The 14,845-nt window shown below is 53.8% G+C and overlaps 7 protein-coding genes across 7 annotated transcripts; 4 read left to right on the top strand and 3 right to left on the bottom strand.

Annotated features, from left to right (window-relative positions):
• Nucleotides 1-130: 130 nt before the first annotated feature.
• On the top strand, nucleotides 131-799 carry A1O1_01833 (uncharacterized protein; the record flags this gene model as incomplete). Its single annotated transcript, XM_007722745.1, has 3 exons — nucleotides 131-164; nucleotides 215-603; nucleotides 674-799. 3 exons carry the CDS (start codon nucleotides 131-133, stop codon nucleotides 797-799), a joined length of 549 nt encoding a protein of 182 aa, XP_007720935.1.
• Nucleotides 800-1,159: 360 nt separating this feature from the next.
• A1O1_01832 (uncharacterized protein) lies at nucleotides 1,160-3,343 on the top strand (the record flags this gene model as incomplete). Its single annotated transcript, XM_007722744.1, has 1 exon — nucleotides 1,160-3,343. The coding sequence occupies one exon, from the start codon at nucleotides 1,160-1,162 to the stop codon at nucleotides 3,341-3,343; it is 2,184 nt and encodes a 727-aa protein (XP_007720934.1).
• Nucleotides 3,344-3,770: 427 nt separating this feature from the next.
• A1O1_01831 (uncharacterized protein) lies at nucleotides 3,771-4,959 on the top strand (the record flags this gene model as incomplete). Its single annotated transcript, XM_007722743.1, has 2 exons — nucleotides 3,771-4,415; nucleotides 4,540-4,959. 2 exons carry the CDS (start codon nucleotides 3,771-3,773, stop codon nucleotides 4,957-4,959), a joined length of 1,065 nt encoding a protein of 354 aa, XP_007720933.1.
• An 893-nt stretch (nucleotides 4,960-5,852) lies between these two features.
• A1O1_01830 (uncharacterized protein) lies at nucleotides 5,853-6,882 on the bottom strand (the record flags this gene model as incomplete). The annotated part of the gene is made up of 2 exons (XM_007722742.1): nucleotides 5,853-6,603; nucleotides 6,689-6,882. The coding sequence occupies 2 exons, from the start codon at nucleotides 6,880-6,882 to the stop codon at nucleotides 5,853-5,855; spliced, it is 945 nt and encodes a 314-aa protein (XP_007720932.1).
• Nucleotides 6,883-7,402: 520 nt separating this feature from the next.
• On the bottom strand, nucleotides 7,403-9,079 carry A1O1_01829 (uncharacterized protein; the record flags this gene model as incomplete). The annotated part of the gene is made up of 4 exons (XM_007722741.1): nucleotides 7,403-7,486; nucleotides 7,537-8,123; nucleotides 8,176-8,668; nucleotides 8,723-9,079. The coding sequence occupies 4 exons, from the start codon at nucleotides 9,077-9,079 to the stop codon at nucleotides 7,403-7,405; spliced, it is 1,521 nt and encodes a 506-aa protein (XP_007720931.1).
• A 1,793-nt stretch (nucleotides 9,080-10,872) lies between these two features.
• On the top strand, nucleotides 10,873-13,685 carry A1O1_01828 (uncharacterized protein; the record flags this gene model as incomplete). The annotated part of the gene is made up of 2 exons (XM_007722740.1): nucleotides 10,873-13,443; nucleotides 13,584-13,685. The coding sequence occupies 2 exons, from the start codon at nucleotides 10,873-10,875 to the stop codon at nucleotides 13,683-13,685; spliced, it is 2,673 nt and encodes an 890-aa protein (XP_007720930.1).
• A 214-nt stretch (nucleotides 13,686-13,899) lies between these two features.
• Nucleotides 13,900-14,763, bottom strand: A1O1_01827 (uncharacterized protein; the record flags this gene model as incomplete). The annotated part of the gene is made up of 2 exons (XM_007722739.1): nucleotides 13,900-14,447; nucleotides 14,502-14,763. The coding sequence occupies 2 exons, from the start codon at nucleotides 14,761-14,763 to the stop codon at nucleotides 13,900-13,902; spliced, it is 810 nt and encodes a 269-aa protein (XP_007720929.1).
• Between the last annotated feature and the right edge of the window lie 82 nt (nucleotides 14,764-14,845).

The following is a 14,845-nucleotide window of genomic DNA, read 5'->3' as shown; positions in this document are numbered from 1 at the left end:
CAGGTTGCAGGTCGCAGGATTGTAGATCTTGAGCCGGGTGGAAATTTGGAGTATACCGGTATATATATTCGTCTATTCTTGGGAAGTTCGCTGCGTGCGGTGTACTCCCCTGACACTATTACTTCCAGTCATGTCTTTCTCAACGACACGGCGTATTGTGACCGGTAATTGCTCACTGCGAAGTTGCCCGCCGATATAACTAACTGGCACCCAGGTCATGATATTCACGGAAAGGCCATATTCACGAGCGACAAGGTCCTGACCCCAGCCAACCCGCTCGACCCCGCAGGCAGTCCACCCACAGGGATTATTCCCGGCTTCACAAATCTATACAAAACCGATGGGATTCCGGCCAAAGCCCAGACCCCATTCGTCGACGTGCACGGCAAGAAGATCGGCCTTGTCGACCCGTCCGGCGTATACTGTCGCATCGTAGATTTTCCCGCCGTGGGAAATTCCGAGGACAATGTCAACATCATGCATCGAACGCAAAGCGTCGATCTCGGGGTGGTGCTCAAGGGAAGCATCAAGCTGATTCTGGATGACGGGCTTGAGACGATCATGGGTGAAGGGGACGTCGTCGTGCAAAGGGCGACCATACACGTAAGTGCTCTCTTCGTTTCCTCAATGTACCTATCTTTCGTCTTGGTGCTGATGTTCCCTCTCCAAACAGGCTTGGAAGAATGCGAGTACGGAGAATTGCCGGGTTCTCTTTGTGCTGGTCCCTGCGGAGCCTGTTCTCGATGAAACCACAGGCGAAGTTCTACGGCCGTCGCCTACGCCACATCTTGTAGATTGATAAGGGGGTGAGATTGGAAGGAGGTTAGCTAGATAGGAGCTTGAGGGTGTCTCCTTGAATGTCCAAATTATACTCTGTACAGTCAAAGTACGGGAGACCACAGAGACCATGACCACAGGGACTTTGGTGTTGCATTACATAATCCAACTGCCAAGCCCTGGCCCCGCCTTGCCTGCGCCCCAGCCCCAGAATTTCCACTGTCAACGGCCGAAGTTCTTCAACCTTGATTATTTCCTCCTCCACCCTCGTACAACCCAATTCCCTATCAGCGTACAAATACCCTTCGTTCGATCAGCCTCTGATTACTTTTTCGTGGTACGAAGGCGGCATGCCCTAACGCAATCACAACGCGTCGCCACCATGCCCAAGGAGCGCCAGACATGCACCGAGTGCTCTATGCGCCGGCAGAAATGTGATCGCAACATTCCTTGTGTTCGGTGCGTGAAAAGAGGTGACGGGGCAAAATGTACGCGCGAATGGCCTCAGGGTGGTTACGACCCCAAGCGCCACCGCATCTATCCCAGAACTTCCACCAAGCCCGGCAGCAGCGAGGCAGACTCGGACGCCTCACCTACCTCTGTCGGTCAACGTGTTCCCAGGTCATCCAGGGACCCTCCACGAAGAAAGCGGGCTTCTGGAAATGCAGCACCCGCGCCTCAGCCACCACAAGCACCACCACCAGCACCACAAACATACTCGATTAATTCCACTCCAGCCCCTACTACCACGCCAGGAGCCGATATAGACAATGCTGCCACCGTTCTGGAATTTCTGACATGGGGTCGCTCGAAGCTATCTGACTACGACCTCAAAGCTCTTGAACTTCTGAAAGAGCCTCACCATGCTGACCCGGCCTCGGCCTCCAGAGACACTGGTCCTGACTGGGACGTCTCGGCTGGCCTGGGAGGCACAGGCGCTACTCAGATTTCTTTCCTTCAAATGCTGCTTCCAAGTCGTGTGCAAGTCTTCCAACTGGTCGACTACCATATCAACTCAATCTTGTGGTATCATGGGTGCTTTCATGGTCCGACATTTAACGCAGAGCTCAGAGAGGTCTACAAGGATCCCGCAGGCTTGCAAGTCAGGGATATGGACCTCAGATGGACTGCCCTGTTATTCTCCGTGATGGCTGCCAGCATAACTTGTGCGAGTGAACAGTTGGCGCTGTCCTGGGGTTTCAAGAAGACCGAGCGTGCTAAGCTCAGCCGACAGTGGTACAAGGCTACGGTGACGTGTCTCAATCTTGCCGACTATATGTGGCGACATCACATCTACTCGGTGGAGGCTATCACTGTCCTGACATTGTCCGCTCATGTTCTTGGTTTCAGTAATACTCAGAGTACACTATTAGGCGCCGCGCTGAAAATTGGTCAGGGACTGGGGCTTCAGCGCCTTGGGCCAGACAACGATTGCGGCAACACGGGCGGACCACTGACCCCGGCCCAACGAGATAAGGTAATCATGCGAGAGACTGGACGCAGGTTATGGGCGCAGCTCTGCATCCAGGATTGGTTTTCGATCCCATTTTCGGAGATGTACTCGGTCCAAGCGATGCATTTCACCTCTCTCAAACCATTGCCCTACGATGAAGTGACGATGCAGCCATTGCCAGAGAATGTCCCCAGTATGGTCAGCTTCCCAAACTATCTTTATGAGATAGCATATCTGATGCCTCAGATACATGACGCGATCATTACCTCCAATACTTTGTACACCAAATACGAGCAGGTGCTGGAGTACGATGCGAAGATGCGCGCTCTGGCGACAGATGGATGCCCTGCATATTTTTCCATGAGAGAAGCAATCTCTCCGGAGTGGCCGGCCTTTATCCCTTGGGCTAGACGAAGCTTAACAATATGCTTCGCGCACAAGATCATCATGATTCATCGTGCTTTCCTTGGCCGCAGCTTTTCCGAACCAGCCTTTCATTTCACCCGTCGCACCTGCATGGCGGCGGCGAAGACCATACTAAAAGAGGCCAGGCAAGCCTACGATGAAGAAGGACCTATGCTATGGATCGATCAAGCATTCATGGTTGCGGCTGGGATCACTCTGGCCTTGGACATTTTCCACCGCAAACAGCATGAACCCGAGTATGATGAACATAGAAAGCTGGTCGAAAATACGATCAGCATGCTCGGCAAATTCGACAACAGCATGATCGCCTTACGTGGCATCCGCCTGCTTTCATCCTTGCTTGCTGAGCAGTCCCGACTCACAGCGGACCAAACACTGGACGCCTACCGAAAGCGCTCACATGACGCGGGAGAACGTGGACAACCTAAGAGGCAGAAATTCAACGTTCCTAAGTTTGTCGAATCTTTTGTCGGAAATGATTCGTTCACGCACTCTCTATGGAAACCCAACCGGGGTGGTGAGCCCTCATTGGATCTAAATGAACCCAGCGACGCACGTACACCGGCGATGCAAGAACCCAGCTTCACGTCGGACCTAGGCTACGAGACCTTCGAACAACTGTTTCCGCCTCACACTGGTATTAGCAACAATTTCCTGTTCGAAGATCTTCTCAACTTCGACATCTGAAAAACAGGCTAGTGTTCCGAAGCGGCAATACTTTGAGCTTTCGGTATGATTGAGATAGAGGCAAGGCTGTCCGATGTTTAGCCAAGCCCGAGCAACGTACGATAATCGCAGCACAATAATTGGACGATAGACTGACTGCGGGGATTCCCTTTGCCAGCCTTATCTCTTCGTACGTTCCGCATGGCCCGTACTCGGCCGTCCGACTTGCTATCAGCGGACAACATATTCGTATCAGATCTCTTGCAGATGTCGAGGTTCTTGAACATAAAAGGGAGACTTGCCCTTTCACCTGCTTCACATAATCTTCATTACACACAGCACACATCGACCGCAAAGCAACACCGTCCCGCTCCAACACAGCCTAACTTGTTGTACCTGTCATATCCTAAGACGTACATCTCCGCGACCGAGGTGTTATCTAGTCGCCATGGCACCAGAGAAGACCAAATACGTTGACCGACCAGTTCCAACCATCTCTTTGGCCAACTTCTCCGAGCGCGTCGACGAAATCACTGCGCAACTAGTCGCCGCCGCCGAGAATGATGGCTTCTTCTGCGTCGTGGACCACGGCATCTCTCCACAAGAAGTCGAGCAGATGTTCGCCCAATCTGCCCGTTTCTTCTCACTGCCGGACGAAGTGAAGGCGAAAGCCCTATTCTCATCCGCCCACAATGCCGGATGGGAAAAGAACTCCCAAGTTCGGCCATCGACCGGTGCGGCGGACAAGAAAGAATCGTATCAAATGCAATTCGGCCAGAACATGGAAGGAAAATGGCTAGATGAGGCCGAGATTCCGGGCTTCAAGGAAGCCAGTCTAAAGTTCATGTGGCATGTCCAAGATGTCTCGGAGAAGCTTATGCTCTGTTTCGCCCGCGGCCTGGGCTTTCCCGACGACTATTTCATCAAAGCTCACGACGTGAAGAGGCCCGAAAGCCAGACCGTGGCGCGGCTGCTCCATTATTTCGAAGCCCCCAGGAATGCCAACGGTGAGGTCTGGCATCGCGCGGGCGCACACGCCGACTGGGATCTCTTGACGCTGTTGTTCCAGAAAGCAGGACAGTCTGGTCTCGAGGTAAGCCGGCAACCCCGACGATAACTCCTTCCGGGCCTGCCCCATGAGAACATCCCTCTTCGTTTCCTGTTTCACCATTGGCACCCCCCATACTGACAATATCTCTCTTGCTTGTGTATTCTAGATCTGTCCAGGCCGCGAAGCCTCGACATCCTTCGGCCACGGCGACACTTGGACCAAAATCGACCCCGACCCAGCGAGCAACGCCATTATCTGCAACATCGGCGACCTGCTGATGTCGTGGTCTGACGACCGCTTCAAGTCGACGTTCCACCGCGTCAAGGCCCCGAGCGAACCAGACGACTACTACGGCGAACGATACAGCATTGCCTTCTTCAACCAGCCGTGCCGGGATACATTGATCCAGGGACCGCTCAAGAAATACCCCCTCATCACCGGCGAGGAGTTTACTCGCAATGCCATGATGCGGAACTTCAAGGCTCTTGAGGCCAAGCGGCTCGCTGAGCAGGAGAAACAGAGTAGGGCGGAGATGAATGTGACTAGTATGCAAGAGGGCAAAACGGTGGCCGAGGTGGGCGCTTAGTCAGGACAAGGCTCGGTAGCTAGTAGCTATCCTATTGTTAAAATGCATAAAAGGTTCACAGTGAAGAGGCTCTGGCCCCGGGTTCGTAAACGCAGCCCCCTTGGGAAAACCCTTTGCATGAATAGCGGAAGTGCCCATATGTTTGGAGGAAATGTTATTACAGGCGTCTCAATCTCCGGTGCTGACAGAGCGACAGCCCATGGAAGTCCGCGAGACCACCCTATGGGTCGGTCCCAGACATGGATAGTATTCTTTCTTCTGCTGCTCCTTCCAAACGACCTTCAACCCCACGCCTCCCTTGGAATGCTGGATGCTACCATTCAATTCGCCCTGATCCCACGTAGACCACACGTTAGGACTCGGATTTCGATGTACAGTGTCAAGATTATGACCAATTCCTGCATGTATCCTCTTCCAACAAGGCCTGGGGATGGATCACATAGCATGATGAGCACTGCGGGATAGGTAGGTGACTACCGCCGATATTGGGGAACAGTCCTGGTGATGCGGAGATAATCAGCATTACCGTGGGATAAGGGCTGTGTCCAAGCCCTAGGAGATCTTTGTGAGAATTCGAGCGGCTGCTCTGTTCGTGCAGGTTGTCCTCTGCACGATTGCTGGAGAGCCTGATGATGCGATGACTGGCTTTGAAGCGAAGAGGCACCGCACGATCCTAGTCTGTATCAGGGAAGTGATGCATTCCAGTGTGTGCAGGCAGTCTTGCTAGTGCTGACAGGCGGGTAAGTCGATGTTTTGTTGTACAGATGGGTTGTCTTGTTTGTCCTGCGCTAGCTGTGATGATGTAGGCGGATAGCCAGAACGCAGGAGACAAAAAATGAAGCCATACAGGGTGTTGGGGGACAAAGGGACAGTAAAAGGTGCTCAGGTCCCTTTCAGCCTTCGACACCCGTCTTCTTAGCAAAGGCGTCTCTGGCCATCAAGGTGTTCAGCACGGCACAGTTGAAAGCAGCCTCTCCCGGCGGAATGACGACATAGATGTAAGTGTTGTCCGTGAAGCGTGCAAGGAAGCAATTGAAGCGCTGCGTCTGGACTTTGAACAGGATGAAGCCCGCGCTTGCAGCCGTGGTTCTGGTATTCCTCGCGACAGTGTGTTTGTAGGTCTTAAAGATATTGGAGATGCGTTCGTGCCGGTCCGGGTGTGGATTGTCTTCGCCGTACTCGGTGACGACGTTGGTGACGGTCAGGAACGTGGAGCGTTCGAAGAGCACGATCTCTTCGGCCGACAACTGCTTTGCGAACGCCTGCAGGAACCGTTCGATCACCACGAGGTTCGGAATCATCTTGTGCACAATCCCTGCCCAAGCCTTGTACAGGGTCTGGTCCCAGATGCTGCTGGCGAACGTCTCCAGACTGAGGCCCTCGGAGCGTGCGGCAATCAGTTTGCACCGCTCTTCATAGATGCGCTCGCGGTGCTCCGTCTGCACCAGGTCCATCTTGTGGATCAGACAGAAGACATGTGCTGTCGGACTGTACTCCTTCAACGCCTTGATCACTTGGCTGTATGTTTCCAGGTCCTGGTCGACCGACCGCGATTCAATGTCGAACACGTAGATGAGCACTTGGGCGTCGGAGAAGACGTTCTCTCGCTGCGCGTTGAGGTATGAGTCCATGAACGCATCTTGTCTGCCGAACAGAATAACTCGTCAATGTCTGTGAGAAATGCCGGCACCTTTTTGTTTTGGGGAGAAAGAAAGGCTGTCTTGCTTACCCTCCACAGTCCCACAAGTTAAGTGTAAGGTTGCCCATGAATTTAGCATGGCTGTGTTCGACATCGATGGTCGCTCCGAGACGTCGGACATCCTTTGCGACGTAGTTGCTGAAGATGATGGACCGCATGGACGACTTCCCGGAGCCGCTTTTGCCCATCAGGAGCACCTTCTTCTTTCGCTTGCGAGTGTCCATCTTGCTGATCGGTTCTTGGACGCCGGGTTTGCTCGCAGGGGTGCGACCTTTCAACAGTGATGTGATGTGCGGGAGACAGAGGCGGGGTTGCAAGTTCGAGGCTGGCAAGGGTAAGTTGGCTGTTGCTGCAGAGGAGTATTGCATCATCAAGCGCATTCTCCTACAAGGCTGCGGTTGCGTCAGAACAAGGCTGAACGAGAGATCAAGGGCATTATCGGCTAGACTCGTGTTTATCATTCATTCATTCATTCTTCTACTTGTACATAGCAGCTGTCTCGATGCCAGTGTTCCATCCATCCTGGGTCATTATCACTCGGTTGTCGTGGGCAGCCCACTGGAGCTTTGGGGCCGGATGGAAGACCAGGTGCCACCGCTGCATCATAGGAAGAAACAGTCCGTCACTGCATACCTTGAGCAAGCCATCGTCAAAGCGTGTCTCCATAATCATGCTAGTGTCGTGAACCTCTTGTGGTCGCCTATCAACCATGTGCGATCCTTGTCATTCGAATGCAAAAAGCGTTCAGAATACGGTCCCATCAGAGATGATACCAATGGGCGGTCCTCCAGTAATGGGCCGTGACACCTGCGCAATCTCTCGTCCTCCCTGTAAAGCCTTGTCAGTCAACGCAGCATCAATGATTCAGAACTGCTCACCTTCCAAGTTCCTGCCTCGAGCATTTGTGCCAAAGTTAGCTGTTCTGCTCCTTGTAGTCCGAGACCTTTGTTGACAGCGACGAGAAGCTCGTCCAAGAATCCCACGGTAACAGCACGCCACTCGACGATCACATCATCACCTGCTTCGAAGGTCGGGACGACCTCAACAGCATTCCCGTTGCCGACCATTTGATGATAGTTTTTCAAGCCCTGCTGCCGGTCCTCTTCTTTCAGAGTAAGTAATCCAGTATCGACCAACAGACCTCCATTGCGGTACTCCGGAAGGCCAGTCATCAGTTCAGCGCCGGCAAAATGTACGTTGAGTAGCTTGGTCATCGGAACCATTAAGGAGTAACACAGCCATTGCGTCAGCTTGTGGAAGGGCACAATCGTCTCCCAGGGTTGAGCTGGAGGGGACTTGGGCATAGCTTGACAAGGCCAGGCGTCTCCGAGCGGTAGCCCTTGAATCGCGGTTCGAGTGGCAGGCCAGATATCTGACAACCCATCCATGAGGACACTCCAGAGAGTAGGTAATACGACGACAGGAACTGAGGCCGCTTGAGTTGTCGGATGCGACATCAAGTAATCTAAGATGATTCAGTCCAGCCGTCAAAAGATAAAGATAAAAGACATCCTTACCGATCATGTTTCCCGGCCGAGGATCCACGCCGAACATCTCGGCATTCTTCTGAAGCGCGGTGCTCAATCTGATGAGCAGGCCAGCTCGGCCCTCAAGCCCAGACATTGGGTTCGCGTCGGACACTTGCATACCTCGCGCCAATGTCTCAACTGTCACTTTACTCAAACCAGCAGCATCCACCTGATGAGGTTGAGAGGGGTCACTGCTGAAGGCGCCAGCCTTAAACATCTCCAAGCTAGCCACGGCCAACCCTTCACTTCGGGCGTATACCTTACCAGACTCCTTGGACTTGTAAGACCACTTATTGCCGGCTCCTGCATCTAGGAGGACCGAGACCAGGAACAAGTCGATTAGTCGACGGGTCCGCTCTTGGTTGTCGATGGAAGTTGACCATGACTGCAGCAGTTGTGTGACCCTTGGTCTTCCCCCGACCTCAAAATGTTGCCACCGGCCATGGGGAGGAATAGAAGCATAGTCTCCCGCGAAGTCGCGCTAAGCAGTATCAGTTTGCGCGCCGAGCGTCTTCCATTTGAACTCGAAGCTTACCTTAATGATAGACACGACATAATCTGCAGTATCCTTGAATTTGGACATGTCAACTGTGAAGTGATTTAGGGCGTTCACTTTGGCCTCCTCGAGAACCAGTTTCGTTCTTGCTCGGACGGCATGAATGCTTCGAAGATAGGCTGCCGGCTTGATAGCTGGATCTGGCGGTTCCGGGATGGGGGTTTCGGGTAAGACGTTTGCCATGTTTGGAGAGAACGACTTTCCGCCGACGAGCTTCGGGGACTTGTGTGAGTAGCTTGAGATGAGGTCGACCGTGGAGGCAGGCCTGATGAGTGTTGTGTCAGGCTTCAATCCATCTGGAGGTGTTCGTTGTTCCCTTCTCTTGAAAATGCCCATCATATCGGAGAAGACCTATCGGCCGATCGATTGCCTCCTGCGGCTTCCAGCCAGTGGCTAAGGAGGCAGTGGGATTGCAGGGGCTGATAGGCGGACCAGGAGCTCACGGCTCACGGCTAGGGAGGCTAAGCTGCAAGGGGCCCTTAGGCGGCTAGGTGGTGGGAGACGTAACCTTGCCAGCCATTCGTCGTCCCTAATTGACCTGCGCAGCGGGTCAGTATGCCAATAGTAATGCAGCCCGTTTGAAGATGAGCCGGCAAACCTGTCATGCAGTAGCGACGAGTTCAACCAAGCTCGCTCAACCCAGTGATGGTCGTAAGGTCGGAAGAGAATAATCTGGGGAAGCGTTGATGCTGGATAAGACTCAAAGCCAAAGGATCCAGGCTGAAAACGATCAATAACGTGAGCAGTAGTAGGAGGTGGCAGACGAAGTGAGACACGACTGAAATCACTGCAAGCGGGCTGCTAGAAGAATCTTTGAGGTGCTTCTTGCGGCCGTTGGCTATCAGGGCAAGGACAGCATACGGAAGATGCTGTTGAGTAGAATGAATATCGAGGAGCACTCCGCTCAATATCTTCTTTGAGTGCAGTCATCGAAGCCTCATCTACTAACCTACTACTTATGCGACAAGCTCTACCCTTTTCCATGTTTTCTGTGGGCTTGAGTGGGAGCAACGAATATGCACAGTTCAGGAGAAGTCTGCTACCTAGAGTCTATACATGCCCCAGGTACCTGGAGACTTTATCATAGCGGAAGAGCCGTCAACGAGGACGAACCGGTCAAGGGCGAGCCCGACTTTTAGCCAGTGCGCCCCTTCTAAGCGGGCTCCTTAGGCTAAGGACGCTTCGCGTATGGCGCGTGGTGATTGCGCAAAGCCTCCTTAGCTTCCTTAGCCTCTATGTAAGGTACCGGCTGCACCTTAGACAGCTTAGAAGCTAGGATGGTCCAAGGCCTAAGGAGCCTAGGAAGCCCATAATGGCCCGAGGACATCGAACCCGGGCCAGGAACAGCCTCTCCCTATGGGCTAGGGAGCCCCCTGCCAGAATCCCGGTCGGCACCCTCCTAAGGAACCCTAACCTCCATCTGAGCAGCCGCGGCACGAGGCTTCCGGCGCACCCCAGACACCCAGAGCCACGATATTACTGCCCTAACCGTGCACACTGTGGCACCAGTTATTTGCCCTCTACCCTACATGTAGTTACACCTACCTAGAATCCTCAAGATCGAATTTGACATAGACGAAAGCCCAAATGAACCACCCGAAGTCGTGGTGAGACGGACTAAGCACCGGTGTGTTTGGATAAGGCACATGTAGTCTACCTAGTACTAGCCCGCAGATACTACAATGGATCGGTTTTTGCGCAGGGCGGCACAAGTTGCAGCAAAGATAGACTCTGATCAATTACTACCCTCTAAATCTGCCGGGGCCAGACATGAACGAGCTTAATAGTATGTTGGAATCGTGTGCCTGGGGGCCGCCGTACTAGGGCATGCAAGACTATCGATGAGTTCCGTGAGAACCCCATGCGGGCCATACTACTGGACGTGTGGTTAAAGGGGCAAGAATCCTGTCATTCAAAACACGAGCCACGTTCGATTGATTTATAGTGGTTGTAGGGGTTGTTGGCCGCATGTCACTCCGTACGCCAACATCAAACAACTTTCCCTCCGCCATTTTCCATCCTACATATTTTCCTGGGTCGCATAGGTGAACGGCGTTTTAGAATGCATCCACTAGCGAGCACCAATTCTTCTTCTCCTTCTCCTTCTTGATATTCCCCTCCTCGCAGCCATGGATGATATAGCGGGGTTGAAGTGGTCTTCAGCCCCGGCTAATGGACAGAAGCCCTCCGCATCGAACTATTCAGCCTTCTCTACGCTGAAACCCACTCCCCCGGCCTCAGGGCGAGCCTCGCCATTGAGCTCGACGTCTCCTCAGCCTCCTTCGAAGCCGATCACTCCTTCAAATGACAGCTTCGCGAATTTGGTACCTTTCGGAGGGAACTCTAGCAAGAACCTGTCGCTAGTGGAACAACAGAAGAGGCAGGCAGAGGCAAGGCAGCAACAACAAAGGGCGCAGAATCTAGCATCTACAGCTCAATATGCCGGCGGCGATGACCAATTCTGGGAGAGTCTGGGCAGTGGTAGGGGGACACCAGCCGTGGAGAGTGCTCGGAATATGGCGACTTCAAGAAATAACGCCGTGAAAGATGACAACGACGATGATCTCTTTGCAGCATTCAACCAACCTCCCAAGGCGAAATCAGGCCGAACATCAGCGCCTTCGGAGGAAGCCAAGATGGTCGATGATGACGACCCGTTCGAACTTTCAAAAGTAGGACATCAGAAGACTGTCATCACGGCTGCTGTGAGCACTCTGGATAGTGACGAGGACGTGTTGGGACTACTTGGAAAACCCGCGCCTGCGCATGCCCCGGTCCAACCAAGGATGGAATCTCCTCCACCTGTTGCAGAGTCAGGTGTAGCCAGCCTTAATCCTCAGGACAGAGCGGTTGCGGAGCTTGTTGACATGGGATTTCCCGCGGAGAAGGCTCGGATTGCTTTAGAACAAACCGATTCTGGCACAGACATCCAGGCTGCCGTTGGATACCTGCTTAACCAAGCACATGCCGAATCACGTCAACAAACACAGCCAAGAGCTGCCAATCGGCAAAGAGAATCAGATGGGGAGCATGGGAGGAGCCGGCTCGGATCACAAACAAGACCGTCAGCACGATCGGAAGACTCTCATGGCGTCCAACGTAGAGAGCAAGGCTCGGGGCGTGCCACAGAAAAAGACCTTGAACATATGGCAGCGGAATTTGGGACCAACCTTTTGAAAACAGCTGGCGCATTGTGGAAACAGGGTACAAAGAAAGTTCAACAAGCCGTGCAAGAACTGAACTCTGACAGCGACTCGGGCAGTCAACCCCGGTGGATGCGAGAAGCAGAGCGCCCCATCCAGCCGGATCCTCGGTTACGACGGAGGGAAGACGAAATTGCCACAAACAGGCAAAGCGGTCCAAGCATGGAAACACAAGGTTCCGCGCGTGTGACAGACGAGGCAATGATGCTTGAGTCTAGCCGGCCAACGCCTCCTCCGCGCCCAATGGCATCGGCGCGTCCCGAGCGGCGATTCGAATCTAGTGCTGACAGTTCCCGCGACCAATCCCCAAATATGCACTCTGAACTGCGGGAGACGCTGTCCCAGAAACCGCCAGGGTTCATGCGGCAGCAGAACTCGGCTCCGGTAGCAAGTTCACGAACTACACTGAACAAAACGGCTGCTGAGCAGCAGGCCGCTCAAGCCTATGTCAGTTCAGCACGAAGGCGGAAGCCCCCGACCGCGGCTCAGGTACCCGTTGCATCATCAGAGCCAGACCTCCTTGCTGGGGCTTCCAATGAACTGGGTAGTAGAAGGCACCCAACAAGCGTGGCAACCCAGCTTCCTACACGCCCAAACTCACAACCGGCGCGGCGAGTCGAGGCGCCTGTACGACCACCACCTCCGACTAGGAAAGTCCCTCCAGTGTCCGATATCAGTCTCAAAGCATCACATTCCCACCGTGAGAAAGGGAACGAACATTTTAAACGTGGCGACTACTCCTCTGCTCATCAGTCCTACGCCACGTCGATATCATACCTCCCTGATACCCATCCCCTGATCATTGTCCTTCTGACCAACCGGGCCCTGACAGCACTCAAAATCGGGGAGCCGAAAGCTGCCATTGCTGACGCCGATAGGGCTATAGCAGTGATCGGTCCATCCAAGGGTGAATTGGAGACTATTGACTTTGGCACCGGCGATGCCCCCAAACCCATGCGTGACTACTACGGCAAGGCTCTGATGCGTAAAGCGGAAGCACTGGAACAGATGGAGAAATGGGCGGAGGCAGCTCTCGTCTGGCGTGAAGCCGTCGAGGGAGGCCACGGTGGTGCTACGAGCATTCAAGGACGCATCCGTGCCGAGAAGGCGGCGAACCCGCAAGCCGCGAAAGCAGGACTGCCGATGGCAGCGAGGCGACCTGCCACGTCGACGCCTGGGACGAGATGCCGCCCTGCAGCGACAGCATCGGCGTCTTCCTCGACGTCCACAGCAGCGGCCGTTGCACGGCTTCGTGCCGCCAATGTTGCCGCAGAAAAAGCTGATGACGAGAAATTCCGTCTGGCTGATGCTGTGGACGCTCGCGTTCAAGCCTGGAAAGGAGGCAAGGCCGATAACCTGCGGGCTCTCCTAGGGAGCCTGGAGAACGTCCTGTGGGAAGGCTCTGGCTGGAAGAAGATCAGCATGGCCGATCTGGTGCTCCCGGCCAAGGTCAAAGTACAGTATATGAAGGGGATAGCAAAGGTGCATCCTGACAAGGTACGTGATCCCGTGGTAGCAAACGATGCTCCAGCGTTATCGCGATATGCAACTCCGCCCGTCATTCGCGCCATGGATTGTTTCAATCAGCTGTTTGTGCCTGTACTATGCGAGTGTCTGGTAACTGACGCCATTCCTAGATCCCCACGGATGCCACGACCGAGCAGCGCATGATCGCTGGGGCAGTCTTTAGCACGCTGAACGAGGCATGGGATAAATTCAAGGCCGAGAACGGACTCTAGAATTGATGAACGTCTCCTGCACCGTATGCACGGTTCTACGACACGGCCACAAAGCCGTAATGCCGTTTGGTCTCAATTGAGCCTCTCGTGCGGTATAGAAGATATCCACAACACCGCACATAATTCAGATCTCCGCTGATTCATCTTCACATTGCCACTTGTTGGCTTTGGGATACATTATCTGAAACAAGCAAGCTCCCTATCACACACAACACTATCTCTGGCTGACACCCATCTTTGCACCCTTGTTCGACTTCTTGCCCTTGGACTTTCTCGTGGCTCTGGCTGCCTTCGCTTCCAGCCCCATCTTCACTCGAGCAGCACGTCTTCTCCAGGCCAGCCAGCGGTCCCGTCGATCATATGGGCGGACCTTGACTCCTTTTCTCTCTGCGGCACGTCCAATCGATACGTTGGCTTCACGATACGTGCCCTGTCGATGAATCGTAGGCGGAGGTATCGTGGGAGTGGACCCGGTCTTGAAAGCGGCATAGCTGTAACTGCTCGTTGACGAATCTAGCGTGTCTTTGCCCGATTGCGGCTCTTTGACCGGCGTCGCGTACATGCCTAGCCGTCTGCGAGAGGGTGCATTTGGAGGGTATGGCAGCTGCGAGCCCGGGCCTTCCTTTTCCAATGCCACTCCTATATATCGCCGCTTGGGGTGTTTAAGGGGATCTCGGTAGTATCGAACGTAACCGTGTTCCGTCGCATAGATGGTGTGGTCTTTGCCAATGCCCACGTTCTCGCCAGGATGCCATTTCGTGCCTGCAGTCCGGACTCGTTAGAGATGTCGAATCAGAGGAACCCATCAACCCTTACCTCTCTGTTTGAAAATTATGTTCCCCGGCACGACGTACTCAGAGGCCGACTTTTTGGCGCCTAATCGTCTTCCGGCAGAGTCACCAGGGCCATTGGCCCGTCCTTGCTGTGCGTGAGAAGCATGTCGAACAAAGGTCGTGGTCAGGAAGGTCTGCAGGTGCGAATGCTTAGAGCATAGGCTCAAGGAGCTCAGAGAAGATATCAAAGAAGTCATAAGCGTGTCTGAAGGCACTGCAGGCCTGTATAATCGTGGCTGCAGCATGTTGACGTTGATTGCAGGCTGTTTAACCAGGTTGAAGATGTCGCGAATTGAGCCAACTACGAAGAAATGCAAGCCACGCTAA

Source organism: Capronia coronata (genome assembly GCF_000585585.1).
Source record: "Capronia coronata CBS 617.96 chromosome Unknown acBCG-supercont1.2, whole genome shotgun sequence".
In the NCBI taxonomy this organism is placed as follows: domain Eukaryota; kingdom Fungi; phylum Ascomycota; class Eurotiomycetes; order Chaetothyriales; family Herpotrichiellaceae; genus Capronia; species Capronia coronata.
Note: the sequence above shows the minus strand (reverse complement) of the source record. Positions and strands in the feature narration are given on the sequence as shown.